At 35.2% G+C, this 16,584-nt stretch overlaps 2 protein-coding genes across 5 annotated transcripts; one reads left to right on the forward strand and one right to left on the reverse strand.

Moving 5' to 3' along the window:
* Positions 1 to 242: 242 nt before the first annotated feature.
* moody (G-protein coupled receptor moody) lies at positions 243 to 13,344 on the forward strand. Of its 3 annotated transcripts, XR_892372.1 has the most exons (9): positions 243 to 819; positions 6,893 to 6,994; positions 7,827 to 7,967; positions 9,478 to 9,776; positions 10,037 to 10,190; positions 10,667 to 10,866; positions 11,018 to 11,197; positions 12,020 to 12,115; positions 12,491 to 12,581. XR_892372.1 is itself a non-coding variant. In XM_011308593.1 (8 exons), exons 2-8 carry the CDS (start codon positions 6,894 to 6,896, stop codon positions 12,583 to 12,585), a joined length of 1,170 nt encoding a protein of 389 aa, XP_011306895.1. In that variant the 5' UTR covers positions 243 to 819; position 6,893; the 3' UTR covers positions 12,586 to 13,344. The 3 variants fall into 3 exon arrangements, 2 of the variants coding, with proteins under 2 accessions (XP_011306895.1, XP_011306897.1); XM_011308593.1 differs by lacking the exon at positions 12,020 to 12,115 and having other exon boundaries at positions 12,491 to 13,344; XM_011308595.1 differs by lacking the exon at positions 12,020 to 12,115 and having other exon boundaries at positions 11,018 to 11,267; positions 12,491 to 12,579.
* A 291-nt stretch (positions 13,345 to 13,635) lies between these two features.
* LOC105268775 (ras-related protein Rab-38-like) lies at positions 13,636 to 16,468 on the reverse strand. Of its 2 annotated transcripts, none has more exons than XM_011308596.1 (6): positions 15,903 to 16,468; positions 15,710 to 15,742; positions 15,190 to 15,286; positions 14,743 to 14,799; positions 14,363 to 14,607; positions 13,636 to 13,972 (listed from the first exon to the last, which is right to left on the reverse strand). In XM_011308596.1, the coding sequence occupies exons 1-6, from the start codon at positions 16,003 to 16,005 to the stop codon at positions 13,791 to 13,793; spliced, it is 717 nt and encodes a 238-aa protein (XP_011306898.1). In that variant the 5' UTR covers positions 16,006 to 16,468; the 3' UTR covers positions 13,636 to 13,790. The 2 variants fall into 2 exon arrangements, with proteins under 2 accessions (XP_011306898.1, XP_011306899.1); XM_011308597.1 differs by having other exon boundaries at positions 13,881 to 14,090; positions 15,903 to 16,463.
* Positions 16,469 to 16,584: the final 116 nt, after the last annotated feature.

Below are 16,584 nucleotides of genomic sequence, written 5' to 3' on the forward strand. Positions count from 1 at the left end.
TGCAAAAATAGTCTCCACACCTGGCAATAAACCAAAGCTCATCTCCACTAGATGCGTTCTCAAAAAAAAAATTCCCCCGGTGTTTTTTTTCTGGCCATTACAGGGGGTACTCCTGGGGGTTGTTCGTCCTCGGGTTGCCTTATTCCACAAAGGCCGGCTCGTGGGTGCGTTTTGTCATTCTCGGGTGCCCCACCATAACAACTGTTCGTATTCCCACTTTACGTTTGACAGAGCTGAATGTTTCTCGTAGCAGTCGAACGGTGACACTTGCCGAGAGCGGCCAAAGATCCATCCCATCCCAAATAAAATTACAAATTTGAAAAAAAAAAAAAGAAAAAGAAACACCTCAACCGGTGGATAATTGAACAATTAACGCAATCAAGAAGTTCAATCGTTTACTCATTGATTGAAAGATCCTTTATTTTTTTGTCACCCTTCTCCTTTCCACTGTTGAAAATTAAATGGAGTGACTAAGTGGTGGTTAAGTGATATCTCCTCCTGGTTTTTTGTAGGACTTCCATGGGATTCAGCGAAGTCGAGCGGATGTACTCTCTTTGGAATAATTTATTGGCTCCAGTCCGGCTTTTGATTCTTGCAGAAGTCACCGACGTCTTAGAAGTTTCAAAAGAATTCGTGCAGTGATAAACATGAATGGGTGTTATCAGTGACGACTGTACGCGTGATTACAGTTGAAATAAATAATTGGCAACATTCGTGTCTTGGAATTGATGTTTAGTTCGTTGATTATGAGATTGATCTAGGGTTTTGAGTGGAGTGTTTGAAAGGGAAAGCTGATATTTCATTTTGGGAGATTTGAGAGTGAGCATTCAACTTTTTATTGCACTTGTTACTTTTACTTGAATTCTTTATGACGGAAATTAACAGTTAAACGTTTACACGTGTCCTTGGGGGAGCTGCCCTCAGGATCGTTCATCATTTCTGCCGAAAAGGCTCGATCCTCAGGGTTTAGGGCTCCTGAGAACTCGAATTTGTGGAGAAATCGGGAGAGCAAAGGGGAGATAATAACGTGAAAAAACTTTTGGATTGCTACAAAAGTAATCGTGCAATCAAGTATTGATAAGATTTATTTATGACCGATGGTTATTTCGAGTAATTGACGCAATTAACTTATGAGGTTTTGATTGATTGGGCTGTTGGGTAATTGCAAATGAAGATCATTAATTCTTCAAGGCAAACCAATTAAAACACGTTCATTGATTTGAAGTGGCATCAGAAGGATTTGCAGATCTGCCTGCAAATAGTTCTGAGACTTCACGAGGAATTCTACAACCTAGACGAATCGAAAGAAAGAAAAAAATTCTGAAAAATTTTCCATTCATTAGGCATCCAATAAATGAGGGAATAAATTTCTTCATTAAATCCCAAATTTCCCACGAATACAATTCGCATGAATTGTCTCCCCTTTCTCGTCAAATACACTTATATTTTCTGTATCGAACCCTTGTCGATTTTCTGTACCAATATTTGAATGGGATTAGGTTCCATAAACTTGAGGGAGACTGTCCACTTGTATGTAACGACTCCAAAAAAATATATAAAGCTTCATGTGCTCCTTGAAAGCACAGGAAACTGCTCTGTACCTTTTCCCGTCGTTTTTCCTCTGCAACCATAAAATCTTTTTTCATTTCCTCGTTTCATTGTACCTCAGCAGACCCCATAATAAACCAGTGCGGTTCCGTTTCATTTCCCGTTGGTTTCTATGAACAAAATGAAAAAAGAAAGGGAGAATAAAAATGAGAGGGATGTGTATATGGACAATTGGTGATCGGTCGGGTGTTGTGTATTATCGAGTGAATGGGATTCGGTACATGAACATGATAATGACAATGTACTCGACGCATGATGATTATTGTGAAGAGTGATGTCATTGATACGCGGAAGTTTTTCGTGTCACGTGCTACTGTATTCCTTAGGAATAAATAAATAATTCTGTTGTGAGTCAGAATTGAACTTTCGACATTTTTCATCTATCACGAATACCCCGCGGTTTTTTATTAGCTGCAGGTGGAAAATCGATTTTTTTTTCATTTTTTTAAATTTAATTTTCATTTTAAGTGTTGACATTTTATTTTTCTGGTTCTACGTCCCTGATTCTTATATTTCCCTCTCTTCATTATTGGATATAAATCCTAGATTCTGTTTACTATTCATTATTGTCTTCACTGGAATTTGTAATAATTCCTTCCGCGATTTATTATTCTCGTAATTTCATTGCGCTGTGATTAACGAGAAACTAGAATAAGTGAATTTTTCTCCGAAGCTAATTACTAATAAATATCCTGGAATTACAGGAAAATAATTATTTCTTCATAAATACTTTTTTGTAGTACGATTTTCTATACAAAAACAATCCAAACAAAAATTATGATTATTATAAATAGTATGTAAAAAATGTCCATAAAGAATATTTATTTACGATAAAATAGTTGAAAGAAGGAAACATTATATTGTGAATGAGAATAATGTTAAGACTTCCATAAACACATGTTATGAAAACAGTTATCCGAGGTCGATTCGTCACATGAGTCACTGACTCGTATCAAAATTAAAAAAAAAAAGAGTTGTGTTCACAATCGTGACAATTTTTTCCCGCAACCGGGTACCATAAACCGCGTCATGCGATAGAACTCCCAATGCGGGTTTAGTTATTTCGCTGTTCTAGTTGCTGTTTCCTATTGTTCCTCCCTCGGATGTGTAATAATTCGTATTTTCCTTCCTTCAGACATAAATTCTGGAAAATAAATAAGACACAGCTGCACAGGAGAGTAATACTATGAGACACACGTGTAATTCGCGATACACCTGAGCGCTGTATACTTTCACCTTAGATGTTTGGTTTTTATACGATATGAGTCAAGAATTGACTCATGCGGATACTTTGATGGTGATTAAGCGTCATTTGGTGACGTCAAGGTGTCCATTCATTGGTGAATCCGAGACAGCGATTGAGGTGAATCGACAGTCTCGCGACTAATCGCGAAAGAATATTATTCGTCACCGGAAAATTTTTGATGCGAATTCCCAGAATTATTTGAAATAACTTTAATGGATAAAATTATCGTTCACGTAGTTTGAAAATCATGTCCGTGAGTAGTAATTGGAGGAAAGAATATTGGAGGATATTTTATTCTATTTTTTTTACCTCCGGAATGTATTCTCTCACATTAGTATGTAAAATAGAGAATTCAGTAGCGAAACGGTAGATTTTCGTGAATATATCTCGGAATCCGAGAGACATACCGAAATTTTTGTTATTACCTTTTTGAAAGTCCATCATTAGCTCTACAAGAAAGGTTATTAACGAATTTTTGTATCTCTTTCAGATTCTGAGGTATCACCGAAAAACTGGCCAATAGCTCAAATCAACTCGAAATGTAATTCTCATTCGTGAAAAAAATGTATCGGTGCATCAATTATAAATATTATACTTGAAATAAATATATAAATATATTCATTGAAAGAATACTTTATATTTAATTCAAGTATACATTTCTTTCCTTCTACATCCCCACGTAAAAATTCAATTATTATCAAAACGGACTATAATAAAGGCTAATTCAATATATTCTCTCAATATATCTATAATTCACCCGAAATATCCATGAAATATATATAAATCTATTTACATAACTTTTACATACTCTGTCAATTTCATATAAAAAAAATGACTTCCCTATCCCGAGAAGTTAAATATTTAATTATCAAAATATTCTGTCTCAATTAATGATTCATCTCGTGGAAAAAGTACAAAAACTAAATGATATAATATACAATATATAATAAATCCTATATTCCACTTAAAAAATCGATATCCATTCGATTTAATCGTGCACTGAATAAATATAATATATTAACCTCAAGTATATTTTCCCCGTGCACCACCCAGCGCGAATTCAAAAATCATCAATAATTAATTCATCCTATCCCAAATGAAATAATTGCACGAATAAAAAAAATATACGGTCTCCAATTCGTACGGTTTCATACTCTCCTTAACACCAGCATTACACGAACGAGGGGAAGACCAGCCGAACCGGGTGTTCGTTAATTTTCTTTAATTAAGCTTAATGGAGGTTAATGCACAGCTGTTTAACCTCAGTTTAACAAATCCAGCACCCCCATGGGTGCCATGCCACAAACAATGTGATAGACAATTCATCCTGAAAACACCTACTCCGAAATTATCCAGAATTCTTCTGAATTCACGCGATTATTATATACGATTTAAGGCGCAACGATTTTCGCTGTTGGATGCATGAAAAGCATTGACGATTTAATATTTCCGGGTCATTGGCCGAATGATCATCTGAAATGCCCAGAGGGGGAACTTCTGTGGCTGCCCTGATCAGGAACACCCTCATGCACCCTCATGTTCTCCCCCTTCGGTGACTCTCCCGTAAATGTGAAATTCGATTTTATTTGTATTTTTATGAGACGAGATCCGGCTTTATCCAATTAAATATGAGTGGCATCCCTTCATTTTGGGTTTCACTTATTCCATTTTTTACTCATGGGATCATGGGATTGGAATAATTTATCAAATTTATTCCATATTTTCCGCTGATTATGTCAATTACTGGGTGAATTTTTATAAAGACTTTTTTTTTATTTGGAGAGAATTTTTTTCATGGGTTTTTCGAAAATCGTCAGGTTTACATCGTATGACGCCATGACCTAGTTGGATATATTAATAATAATTATGTATTGTGATAGCATAATCTCGATTTTATAATTTCAGAATTTTTAAATTTCAGAATTGTAGAATTTTAGAATTTTAGAATTTTGGCATTTTGGCATTTTGAAATTTTGGAATTTTGGAATTTTGGAATTTTTGAATTTTAGAATTTCAGATTAGAACATCTTGTAGTATAGCTCTTCCGTTACTGGTGAATATTCTACCCTCTGATTAATAAATATTCGAGTACTTCTACAAGTACCAGAATTAATTCTACATGCTGGGACATTCACGTTTAATTTCTCTGCACGAGAAAAACGTGTGAAGTAATTTACGGAATTCTTCGTCGGCGACATTTTATTCATTTGACGCTTCACCCACGCAATTCGCTACATCCATGAAATAAAAATATGTATCTAGACTATATACTTGAAATTAGTATATTAATAAACTGATTTTGAATGTATTTTATATTTAATTGTAGGAGATTTCATTGTCAATGTCGCAGGTGAATTTGACAATTCCCGAAGAGTTTTTGGAATTTCGAGTTCAGTCCTTTCCGCTCCTCCATTCAACTCAATAAAAATATTTCAGACATTTTTATAAAAATATTTAGTCTCTTCCATATTTTTTAAATGACCTGTATATTTACCGAGACGGAAGTAAACAATCCTCAGAGATCGTTAGGATTTCCAAAACAAATAACTAAATGGCTGAAGGCCTTCGGGTAATTGCATGCTTTGTATTTTCCCTGCAATAAATTCTGCAAGAAAAATGAAAAATGAAAAATGAAAAATCCAGTAATTGAAAGATGAGAGATTACATCGTCTGTGTAATTTTTTTTAAACAGTAGTATAGAAAATACTCGTCAACGCGCACTAAATGAATTTTTCCAATTACTGTTATTGAAAAATGCATTATCATCTATATGAAAATGAAAAGTAGATGAAATTTGAATGAAAATAAGAAGCCTCATAACTCTTTCTGCGACGTGAATGCCTCATGAAAGCCGAGACATTGAGGTATCTAAGATGCATATCAAGAGACAGAATGCCTGAGGGAAAGCGTCACTGTGTTATCCATATCGAGCGATTCACCCAAGGGACTTTATTACCACATAAATACGACAATCTAATCTGGTAGCCGAGACAAAACGGACAAATAGGTGTGTGGCTCCGTTTATCTCACACAGCGAGAAATATTCACGAAAAATTACCGGTCTTTTAACAGTACAGGGGCATTGCTACTGTATTGATGAAAAGTCATTTGAAATGCATAAAAAATCATCGTAGCACTCCAGTGGGAGTTCCACGAAATATTTACTACGCAGAGCAATGAAATTACTACTGTGATCATCAATTTTATCGGAAGTTCATTTAATGATTCAGAATTTACTGGTGAGTAACTGAAATATTCGTGGAAGCAGTGGAAATTTTATTGGAGTAGGGCTTATCGATCTAGGAGCGATCTTTTAAAGATTGTCTTAGACTTGATACTCCATTTTTAAAATCTATTTTCGCGGGTCGATAAAGAGCGGGAAGAAAAACCGAAAAAGATCAATTTTCCATGAATCGAGACAGGAGGGATCGATCTGATGCAGAACGATCCTGAGTGGGTCATCCGATCCGATTCGAACAATCGATCACTTCTTGCTGATCGAAAAACCCTATACTGGACTGCTCATAACTTTTTCAGTGATTGATCCCACACTTCGTCGAATTCCGTCCGCCTTCGGGGGTTTCGGTCGCATATGATTGGGTCCTCTCATGGGCCCATTGTAAAAACTGAATTTTCGGAGGTGACAGCTAGGAAATTTTACTGGACTGACCATTAGTATTCGAGATTAGGGCCCAATACTCCAACCTTACTGACCAGTCCGGTAATTTTTACGGCAATTGTCGTATGACTTTTTAATGGAAATTCCTCTTCGTGCAGCTGCTTCGGCGCCGTCAGATCCCTCTTATTAAGCATATGAATTAAAATTAATAAGGGCTTGGGGATAATTTTTATTGGTAGGTCACGTCCGCTTTCACAGAAAGAATTTTTTTTCTTTCAAATTCAAAAAAAGGGGATTCGAGGAACTTTTGTGTTATCGCGTTACGGATCTGTTGTGGCTATATGTCCGCCGGAAATGTTGCGGATCATGGTGGTTATTAGAAAATTTATTAAACCGGGAAATTCCGATTGTAATTCTAGGATGACTAGGATTGAATCAGTGATGGGCATGGAGAATGGATCAACTCATTGGCTCGCCAGGGTTTCCGAGGCAGCCAATCACACGATTATGGAGGAATCAAGGTGACATTTATTACATTGATAAATCATATGAAAATCAATTTCTTATATTATACCGTAAATTTCTTTTACCCACGATGTGCCGAAAAGTAACTTTTCCTAAAAGCCTAAAAAGTGACTTTCCCGCATTATCACAAAAAATATTGTTCGCAACTCGTGCGGAAAGTAATTTTCGGCATGCAGGATTATACCACCCGCTTTCAGCTCGTGCTGTAAACCTCCCACACGCGAAAAATCGCGTTTCCGCACTTGTCGCGAAATGTACTATGAATTGTTTACGTTTCACATTTGAATTATTTATTCATTCCTTTTTATTAAATCAAATTGAAATATTAAATATACTTATATATCCAATATTATATCGTTTTTAATAATATATTCGTAATGTTGCTAGGATAGCGCAAAACAGGTTTTAAAAAACTTTTCATTGAATTTTTCAAAAGTAAATAAAAACGGATTGCACACATTTGACATTTCAACTCGATTGTAATCGTTAATTTTTCATTACGATGAATAAAATTCGTCTTTTTACATAATTTGGAGAATATGCAAGCACGTGGAATTTACCTCTAGACAATATCCGAGTATTCACCTAAAGTGGCTTATCTCCCAGCGGAAATTATCAAAGTTTCGAGTTGGGGGGCCTCCGGCTCATCCGGATGACCCAAGTGCGTCGAAATAAACATTTTAATTTCTTCCGGTTTGTCCGGAATGTTCGGGTCCCTCCCTCGTCCACTAGGGAGTAAAAACTAATTGTTCATTACAGTACAGGTGTAAAATTGTTCAAGCAACACCAAGAAAATTCTCATGGACTAACGAAAATTTTTTTTTACAGATTTCCAAAGCCTCTGAGGACGTTCGCAGCCGTGGTTTCTATTCTGATAATGATAACGGGTCTCGTGGGAAATTTACTCACGATTATTGCTCTCTGCAAGTACCCGAAGGTTCGCAATGTCGCAGCTGCGTTCATCATAAGGTTGATAAAATCAATTTCTGATAAATTCATTGAACACAACAAAAAACGTGCAGACGATGGAAAATTAGTCCCATTTCGATGTTTCCATGGATTGAAAAATCATTTTCAAATTATTCTCGAATCAAATTTGAATTAAAAATTAATTTCAAATATTTATAATCCTTCTATGTTCTTTCTATGTTCTTTCTATGTTCTTTCTATGTTCTTTCTATGTTCTTTCTATATTCTTTCTATGTTCTTTCTATGTTCTTTATAAATGCCTGAAAATTCCTGAGGAGGTGATTTAAAAATTCCCGGTGCAACAGTCATTTCCAGAAATATTTACAGAATGAAAATTATCATAAATGGAGATGTTAACTAATCTTTTCTTATTCATTATGGAATAATCCCAATTTTATGGCCCAAAACTCGTCGCTAGTTGAGATAATGAGCCTTACTTAAAGTTGTTTAATGAGACCTAATGTAACTCATTATATACCCAGAAATACCCGAGGGAACCAATTTCTAGTTCTTAATTTCTTTAAATGGCAGACCACTCCGTAATTACGCGTCCATACCGATTTTTTCAGTAATTCGTTATTGCTCTACTAATTGAAAATTAGAAAAAAAAATACTGCACATTGGTTTCACGCGAAAACATCTCAAGTTATAAAAAACATCATTTTTATTCTGAAGACACTCTTCGCGTGGAAAATATTTTATAATTCATTAGAGTGTTCTGAAATTAATTAAGAAATAATAACAAAATACAAGTTTCCAAACATCAATTATTATTATTATTTAAACCACATAAAATACAAATGATAATTTACGTTTTTCATATCGTTGTTTGAATTTTGATTTTTCCGTGGATGAGAACTAGAAAAGACAAAAATTTATTAAAAATATTATTTTTCGAAAAATCAAAACGTTTATATGATAGTTAAAAATTTCCATCCAATATTATCTTAAAATTAATCCCAATACTTCAAGGCGATAACTTAAAAAAAAATGCACATAATTATGCAAATATCTAAAAAACCATTGGATGTGAAAGACAAAGGTCCTTTCATGAATTTTCCCCTAACCGAGATATTGCCGAAATAAACTCCCGGAAATATCCCCTCCTGTATCCGATTTCATTTAATCCCACTGTACCACAAATGGTGCCTAGTGTTTTTTAGCCCAATTGAATACGATTGATTTATTCTGCCGACAATGAGACAGGAAACGTGCCTAGCATACCTTCCCTAACAAGAGCACTCGAGGCCACGTACACAAAACGATAAGGTCTGGACATCTCCAAAGACATCAACCGTTTGATTCAATTTGTCGACGACTCTCAATCTCTTTTCTCACGCTATTTCCCATTTTTTTTTTTACCACAAAGTCCACAAAACTGCAAGATACGAGCATAAAGCTAGAGCTTCCGGAACTTAAATCGAGTTACGAAACTCCAAAATTTTATCATAAAACTTGTTATCAATTGAAGCAACTCCAAGGTCAATAACATGAATTTTTTTATTTTCAGTCTGTGCTTCGCGGATTTTATTTTCTGCGCGCTGGTGTTACCATTCGATTCAATTCGATTTGTGAATCATGGATGGACAGATGTGAGATTTCTCTGTGTTCTCGTTCCATTCCTCAGATATGGAAACGTCGGGGTCAGTCTCCTCTGTGTCGCTGCTATAACTGTCAATCGATACATTATGATTACTCATCATAATCTTTATGGCAAGATTTATAAGAAGCATTGGATCGCGGCTATGATACTGTTCTGCTATGTGTTCTCTTATTCAATGCAGTTGCCTACGTTAATTGGTGCTTGGGGTACGTCATCAATGATTAAATAAATTATTAGAATTGTCAACAGAATTGTCAACATGTTGATGATGTTCTATTATCTATAATTCTTTAATTAATTCCTACTATTTCAAATCTATGACAAATCTATTCAGAAAAATCAGACTCATTGAATTATAACAATTTGGAATTTGATGAGGAATCAATAGTCTCGGAGAATAAATGGGCTCTTCGAATATCCGTCTATCTTTATCTAGCATTTATTCAATTATTCTTCTCTATTTCAGGTAAATTTGATTACGATGGAAACCTCGAAACGTGCTCAATAGTAAAAGACTCGAGGGGTTTGAGTTCAAAGACCTTCCTCTTCGTAACTGGCTTCGTGATTCCCTGTATAATAATTGTTGGCTGTTACGCCAAAATATTTTGGGTTGTTCACAGGTAATCATTCCGCTCCCCAAACAAATAACGAATTCCATTCCCGAAATGGCTCGTTTACGTGATTGGATATTTTCCTATTTACACGTCCTAGTACAACACCCCTGGCACTATTTCCATACAGTATTCATCGCAACATCAAAAACAGCAATAAAAACGGTGGACAATTAACAATGCAGTATTACCGAGACTTGCACAATGATTTTAATTATTTTCACACCATTTCTTCTTAAATTACAATTGAAATCATTTTTTCAGATAATTAGCAATCATGGAGTTTTTCTTCCCCTTTATTATTTGCCAGGACGATTTGAATAATTAGAGGGACGTAAATCCCGCAGACATGTCCGTTTTATTGTTAAAGATGTTATTTTGTTAAACATACCAAACCAAATGTAAACCACCCTCAAACTATGAATTTCACATGAGCCACTGTAAACCGAACAACAAACTCAATCTCTCCACTTATCTATTCTTAGTTCGGAATCACGAATGCGTAAGCACGCAAGTCCAGCTGTAAAATCACCTCACACCCCAGGACGCGATACAAGAGAGATAAAGCAGCGGCGAAGCGAGTGGAGGATAACAAAAATGGTATTAGCGATATTCTTGAGCTTCGTTGCCTGCTACTTGCCAATCACGATCGTCAAAGTGAGTGACCCGGAAGTAAGATATCCCGGTAAGAAATATTTTTTTTTTTCAACCCCTCAATTTACCCCAACTTATTTTTACGGGCCACAAACAATTAGGGTCCATCAACTTTTACACACCGATAAATGTGAGAATGTAATATTTTCTCATGTAATAATCGTAATTTTTTATTGTTACAGCGGCTCACGTGATGGGTTACTTACTCCTCTACTTTGCGTCATGCGTCAATCCGATAATTTACGTTATAATGAATAAACAGTACAGACAGGCGTATGCTGGTGTGATAAGCTGCTCGAGGATTCGTGCAACATTGACTCCACACGGGAGCAGTGTCCCAGGACAAAATAATTATGGCCAAGGTAACCACATCGTTACGGTCACCAAACTCTGATCGTAATGAATACGAAGCGCACGGCTCATTATTGCGTCGTAAGTGAAGGGCAAAAATGTTGGGTTTTTATTGAGATATCAGGCCTGGCATGGTACTCACACAGCACTATTTTGTTAGTCTAATTGATAAATGTTACGAGAGGAAAGTCATTCAAATATTTCATTGACGTCATGCGAGGAACGACTTGTAATGCCGTTCAACCCCGCAGATAGTTCATGTCATCTTCAGGGTTAATTGCGGAATTATGTCGGTTATGAGAGATGCTAGGAGTTTTTTTTTATGGGCGCATTCTTTCAAGAAGATTCATGAGCAATGTCAATTTTTATGGATATTTTTTTGCAATGATTCACGATAATTGAAGAGAATGGGAGAATGAGGTGGGGCTGTCTCCGATCGTTAAAATCGTTCATCGTATATCGAAGGGACGACGAGATCGTTATGAAAATTGGTACATAAATAGATTTTAATGCAAGAATGATTCAGTAAAATTTTTGGGAGCCTGAATGGACTGGGGCAATCCATCAGGATTTTTAAGGAATTCTTCTTCGAGTTTTACAAATTCTAACGATGAATTTTTCATGAAACTGGAGCTAGAAGAGTTTATATTTCGCTCCACTCGTTTTGATGCGGGATTTCCCTGTGGAAATACTCGATTCAAAGAAGAAAATAGGAACAATGGAAACCTGAAAATAATAGATGACATCCTTAAACGAATGAATAGTCTAACGTTGTAATCACCAAAGAAATCTTAATAATGATAAAAAGGCTCTTTACACAACCTGTTTTTCAGGACTGCCAGATGCGAGCTAGATAATAGACTGTCACTTTACTACTAACGCGGATCTCAACGGTAGCATGTATTTGATAGACCGGCGAATGAAGCTAGGTACTAATTACTCAAGTTTACGAGCCAAAAAAAAAGAAGTTGACAATTATAAAAACCACAAATCAAAAATTGTACCGCTGTACCTTTGATCCATTTGTGTTAATTAATTCATTAACCCATTTGTCTTTGTGATAATCCGCTATTCGCTTAATTAACATAAATATAAGAGCCGTAACAATTTGCTGAAATATGTGCTGTGATTAAAAACCAAAATAACTGAAGATTAATCGAATCGTTGGAGATAATTAATAATGATTAAAACGAAAATTGCTTTTCAGTTACAACTCTGACATCATCTACATCTAACATTTTAATCGTTTTATGTCATTCCCTCTGTTTTCTCATTATCAGTAAATTCTTTATGATTCGTTTCAGATTATTCGAAGGATTACAGCAAGACAATGGTGTCAACAGTGTCGATTGCCATGAATCCGGTGATAAGGAAATCGGAGCTTCCTGATGACTTTTAATCACCAGAACAACCCGGAGTTTCACAGTGTTTTTATGAATACTTTCACGTTATAGTCTGAATCTAAACAAGCATAACGGAATTTTATTTATAGAAAATTTTATACTCATCGGTATCATCGATTAAGTATTATCGATTAAGTTATTTATTTGTATTGTGAGGAGATCGATGGAATTCAGCAGTCGTGATTACATTATTTTCTACATGAAAATGTGGAAACAATACGTGCCAAGAAGATTTTAGTGATAAGATGAGTGTTTACCATTCCTTAATTATTCGGTGATGTGAGATAATGCGAGAAATTCGTCTGACAATTAATTTCTTGATATCTCAGGCATGAGTGGGGGAAATTGCATAAGTCCTCGTTTTGTGGTGAATTTTATGGACTACAGAAAGGTCTTTGGAGGAGTTTTTGATTTTACCTACTAGTCTCAGAGGTATTTACTATATAGGATTTTTTTTCAGGACGAATGATTTTGTTTAATTCATTTATCGTAATTAGATAACCGTTCTAAACTGTTATGCATAATTTTATTGGGTCGAAAGGAACCGAAAAATCATCTGAATTGAGTTTGTTCAATTTCAATTAAAAACGTTTACTTCATTTGTCAATTATTTTGAAGTTTCTAATAATTCATTTTTCTATGTAAGCTTGAAGTTTCGGACTCATCGTAAACACTCGACATCAAATCAATTGAAAATTGAGAATTACTGATTATTTAAAAAATTAAGTGATTCATTAATTAAGAATTCTATAGAAATTTCATGTCACTTCATCGTTGTTAAAAAAATCAAATTTATCACTTGAACTTTCGAGTGTAATTTTCCAACAGTGAACTGACGAATTTCCGAGATATTTATAAATTAATATATTAAAACCGAGGTAGAGAGATAAATATTAGAATATATTTCTTCCAGTTCATCATATATCCTCCAAAAATACTCTTGAATATTTTAAAACTGATGTCATTCCTTCGAGAAATGTCCACGAATGGATTTCACTAGACTAATTTTTGCATTTCTTGGTCATTCCAAAGAAGAAAAGAACCTGTAAATATTGAATGATTTTATTATCAACTATTTTACGTATGAATTTTACATCTATTTACATATAATTACGGGTACTCGTGTATGTACAAAATTCAAGCATGAAAATATACATTTGAAAATTATCAAATAATTTTTAAGCGATTATTTCCTCTCGAGTTAGTGATAGTTACATTTGTACATTTGAGTAGAATATTTATTTTTAGAATTGCGGCATAAATTTGCCGGATGGAGGCGACAATCATTGTCAGTTGATTGATATGTTGTGTTGTGCTGAGTTGGTTCCATAATTCGCGAAGGATTATGTTCCAATCGGTCGAAGTTTACCCCACTCTCACGACCTGCAACATCCGGTTTTGTCAGTGATAAGTGGCGTCTCTCGAAGCTTTATCGAGTCTCTTATTTCGTCTTCTATCTTCGCTTTCAAGACGTTCTCAACGAGATAGTGCATTGCATCGTCTGAAAATAGATTCATGGACTGAGTTTACTGATTTATCTTTTTTTTTCAATTTTAGGGGCAAAGATCTTTCAATGAATCGTGAATACTCCATTACAAATTGAGGGGAGCAATTCTCCTTTTCCGCATTTCATGCCCTTATATCAGTCGCAATCATCAACTTTCGGAGATTTTTTTAAAATAAATCGATGATTCATTCCATCCACGGAAAATTGCAATTTTAAGGATAAGATAACAAATTTGATGATAATTTCTACAATAATCTTCAACTCACCGATATTCATATTTTCTTTAGCCGACGTAACAAACCATTTCCCAATTTTATTCTCCTTACAGAATTTGATTATTTGCTCTGTAGGTATTGCAGCATGGTGAATATCACATTTGTTTGCAAGTAGTACTATTGGAATATTAGAACCGTCCTGCAACGTGACCTTTTCACGCAGGTCGCTCAGCCACTTCTTAACGGATTGAAATGTTGCAACTCGAGATATATCGAAGACTAGTGCCGCTGCAACTCTGGAGAAGAGAAATCCAATAGTACCATAGAAAATAGTTGCGAGATCTATCTCAGAATTGTTATCAATGAAAGTGTCACGTGCAACAGATAAGAGTTGAATGGACGCTATCGATGGTTGATTTATGAAGACTTACGCGTATTTATAGTAGACTCTTGTCATATATCCAAATCTCTCATGGCCTGCGATGTCCCTGAGAGAATGAAAGATGATTGATTGTCAAATTTGGAGAGAATTACATAAAGAAAATCTTCAACGATTTGCATAATATTTACAGACATTAAAACAAAAGGTACATAATGTATATATAAATACATAATTTTTCTGTGATATGATGAAAATTTTTAGTGGTGATTGTTTTAAGTTTATTTAACTTCAGCCATCATTAAATATTTATCATTAAGCTTTGTGAGAAATTGGAATTCAATAGGTCAATGCAAGGAAAGGGAAAGTCGCTGACGTAAATATTTACAGTCTGCATTGAAAATTCGGATCAGCTTATTGACAACTAATCCCCAACTTCCGCGTTCCTTAACGGAACGTCACAGAAAAGCTATTAATTTAATATCCTTGATAAACATACCATAATTGCAGATTTATTTTTGTGTGCGGATCCCAGTCGAGAGTTTTAATCGCAAAATCAGCACCAATCGTGATCTTGTAGTTGGACGAGAATTTTCCTGCAAACCATAAATCTGAATCTATAAATTCAATTTTCATCGTCTCACCACTGCTCTCCAGTTAATAATATTTAATTATGTCAAAAAAAAGCTAAAACCGATATTACAGAGGATTTTGAGACGATGACAAGGGAATTAACATGCAAATGTCATGCAAATCCCACCTAAGACTCGAATAAATTTAGAACAGATGAGGAAAAATCGTTCTACTGTCCAACAATAAAACCTAAAAATGTTATTGGAATTACTACAGCCCCAAATCTCAAAGAATTTTTAAAGGCTTTTCTTCGATATGCCATTAAATGTGAGGATAACTAGTCACCCAGAAGATAATTTCTCTCCAAAGCTTATATAATTACAAAAATCTCTGGCAGAGACGTCTTCATTTCTATTTATGGGAATAAAGAAATAAAAAAATCATACCTTCCGTGTACCTCCTGACAATGGCAGTTTTCCCTGAAACAAAAATAAATAATCATAGTCACGACTCCTGAGGATTGCAGAAAGCCGACACAACCGGTTCTGTTGCAATTTCAAATGAAGAGAATCATAGAAATTCCTCAAGATTATTTCCACCGCAATAATAATCTCGATGATTTCAATGCCGTATACTCACCGACCCCGTAATCACCGATGATAAGAAACTTGAAGAGCAGCTCCTTATGATTAAAATTTGAGAGAATAACATCGGAATCTCTCCTGGGCTTGCGAAAACTCATTTTCCCACCGTTTCAAACTGCACACTCCCACAATTTTTTAAATGCCAATTGTTATTTTAATTTAATGTAAACAAAGACACGTTTTGGGCGCGCAGGTGTTCGCGCCTATCGAATGAGGTTATATGAACGTTGGAACTGCGATCATGTCGACAGTCGAAGAATGTCGATAAGCAATAATTGTCGGCAAAGGGAAAGTGTATCTTTGAACGAACCCAACTGGCGACTGTTCGACTCCTGATATCGTTCGTCGCTTTTCGATTCTCAATCGCAATTGAATTACAACAATTGTAACTGCCACGTTCGAATTTTATCTCCCAACTGGAGGCCTTGTTTTTATCACAATCCATACCCTCGGATGGCAATTGACAATTGGCAGTTGGCATTTATCCCTTTTAACGATTTTTTATTATTGAAACTGAAGAATTTATTACAATTTTTTAATCATGCTGATACTCTTCGTTTTCTCATTTGAGTTGAAGTGCGAAAATTTCAACTCAAGTGACGCCATCTCGAATTGGTGGAAAAATTTGCATGCAAGTTTGAATTCAATTGTTGTAAAGGTATTGATGGAATAATTGA

The sequence above is a fragment of the Fopius arisanus genome, unplaced genomic scaffold (genome assembly GCF_000806365.1).
Source record: "Fopius arisanus strain USDA-PBARC FA_bdor unplaced genomic scaffold, ASM80636v1 scaffold00061, whole genome shotgun sequence".
Lineage (NCBI taxonomy): Eukaryota > Metazoa > Arthropoda > Insecta > Hymenoptera > Braconidae > Fopius > Fopius arisanus.

Excerpts from the sequence above, each read along its gene's own strand:
- moody (XM_011308593.1), top strand. The coding sequence starts at position 6,894 with ATGACTAGGATTGAATCAGTGATGGGCATGGAGAATGGATCAACTCAT. Across the intron at positions 10,191-10,666 it reads ATATTTTGGGTTGTTCACAG|TTCGGAATCACGAATGCGTA; the intron begins GTAATCATTCCG and ends ATCTATTCTTAG. Across the intron at positions 10,867-11,017 it reads CCCGGAAGTAAGATATCCCG|CGGCTCACGTGATGGGTTAC; the intron begins GTAAGAAATATT and ends TTATTGTTACAG.
- LOC105268775 (XM_011308596.1), bottom strand. The coding sequence starts at position 16,005 with ATGAGTTTTCGCAAGCCCAGGAGAGATTCCGATGTTATTCTCTCAAAT. Across the intron at positions 14,608-14,742 it reads AGAGTCTACTATAAATACGC|AGTTGCAGCGGCACTAGTCT; the intron begins GTAAGTCTTCAT and ends TCTCTTCTCCAG. Across the intron at positions 13,973-14,362 it reads TAAAGAAAATATGAATATCG|GTCGTGAGAGTGGGGTAAAC; the intron begins GTGAGTTGAAGA and ends CGGATGTTGCAG.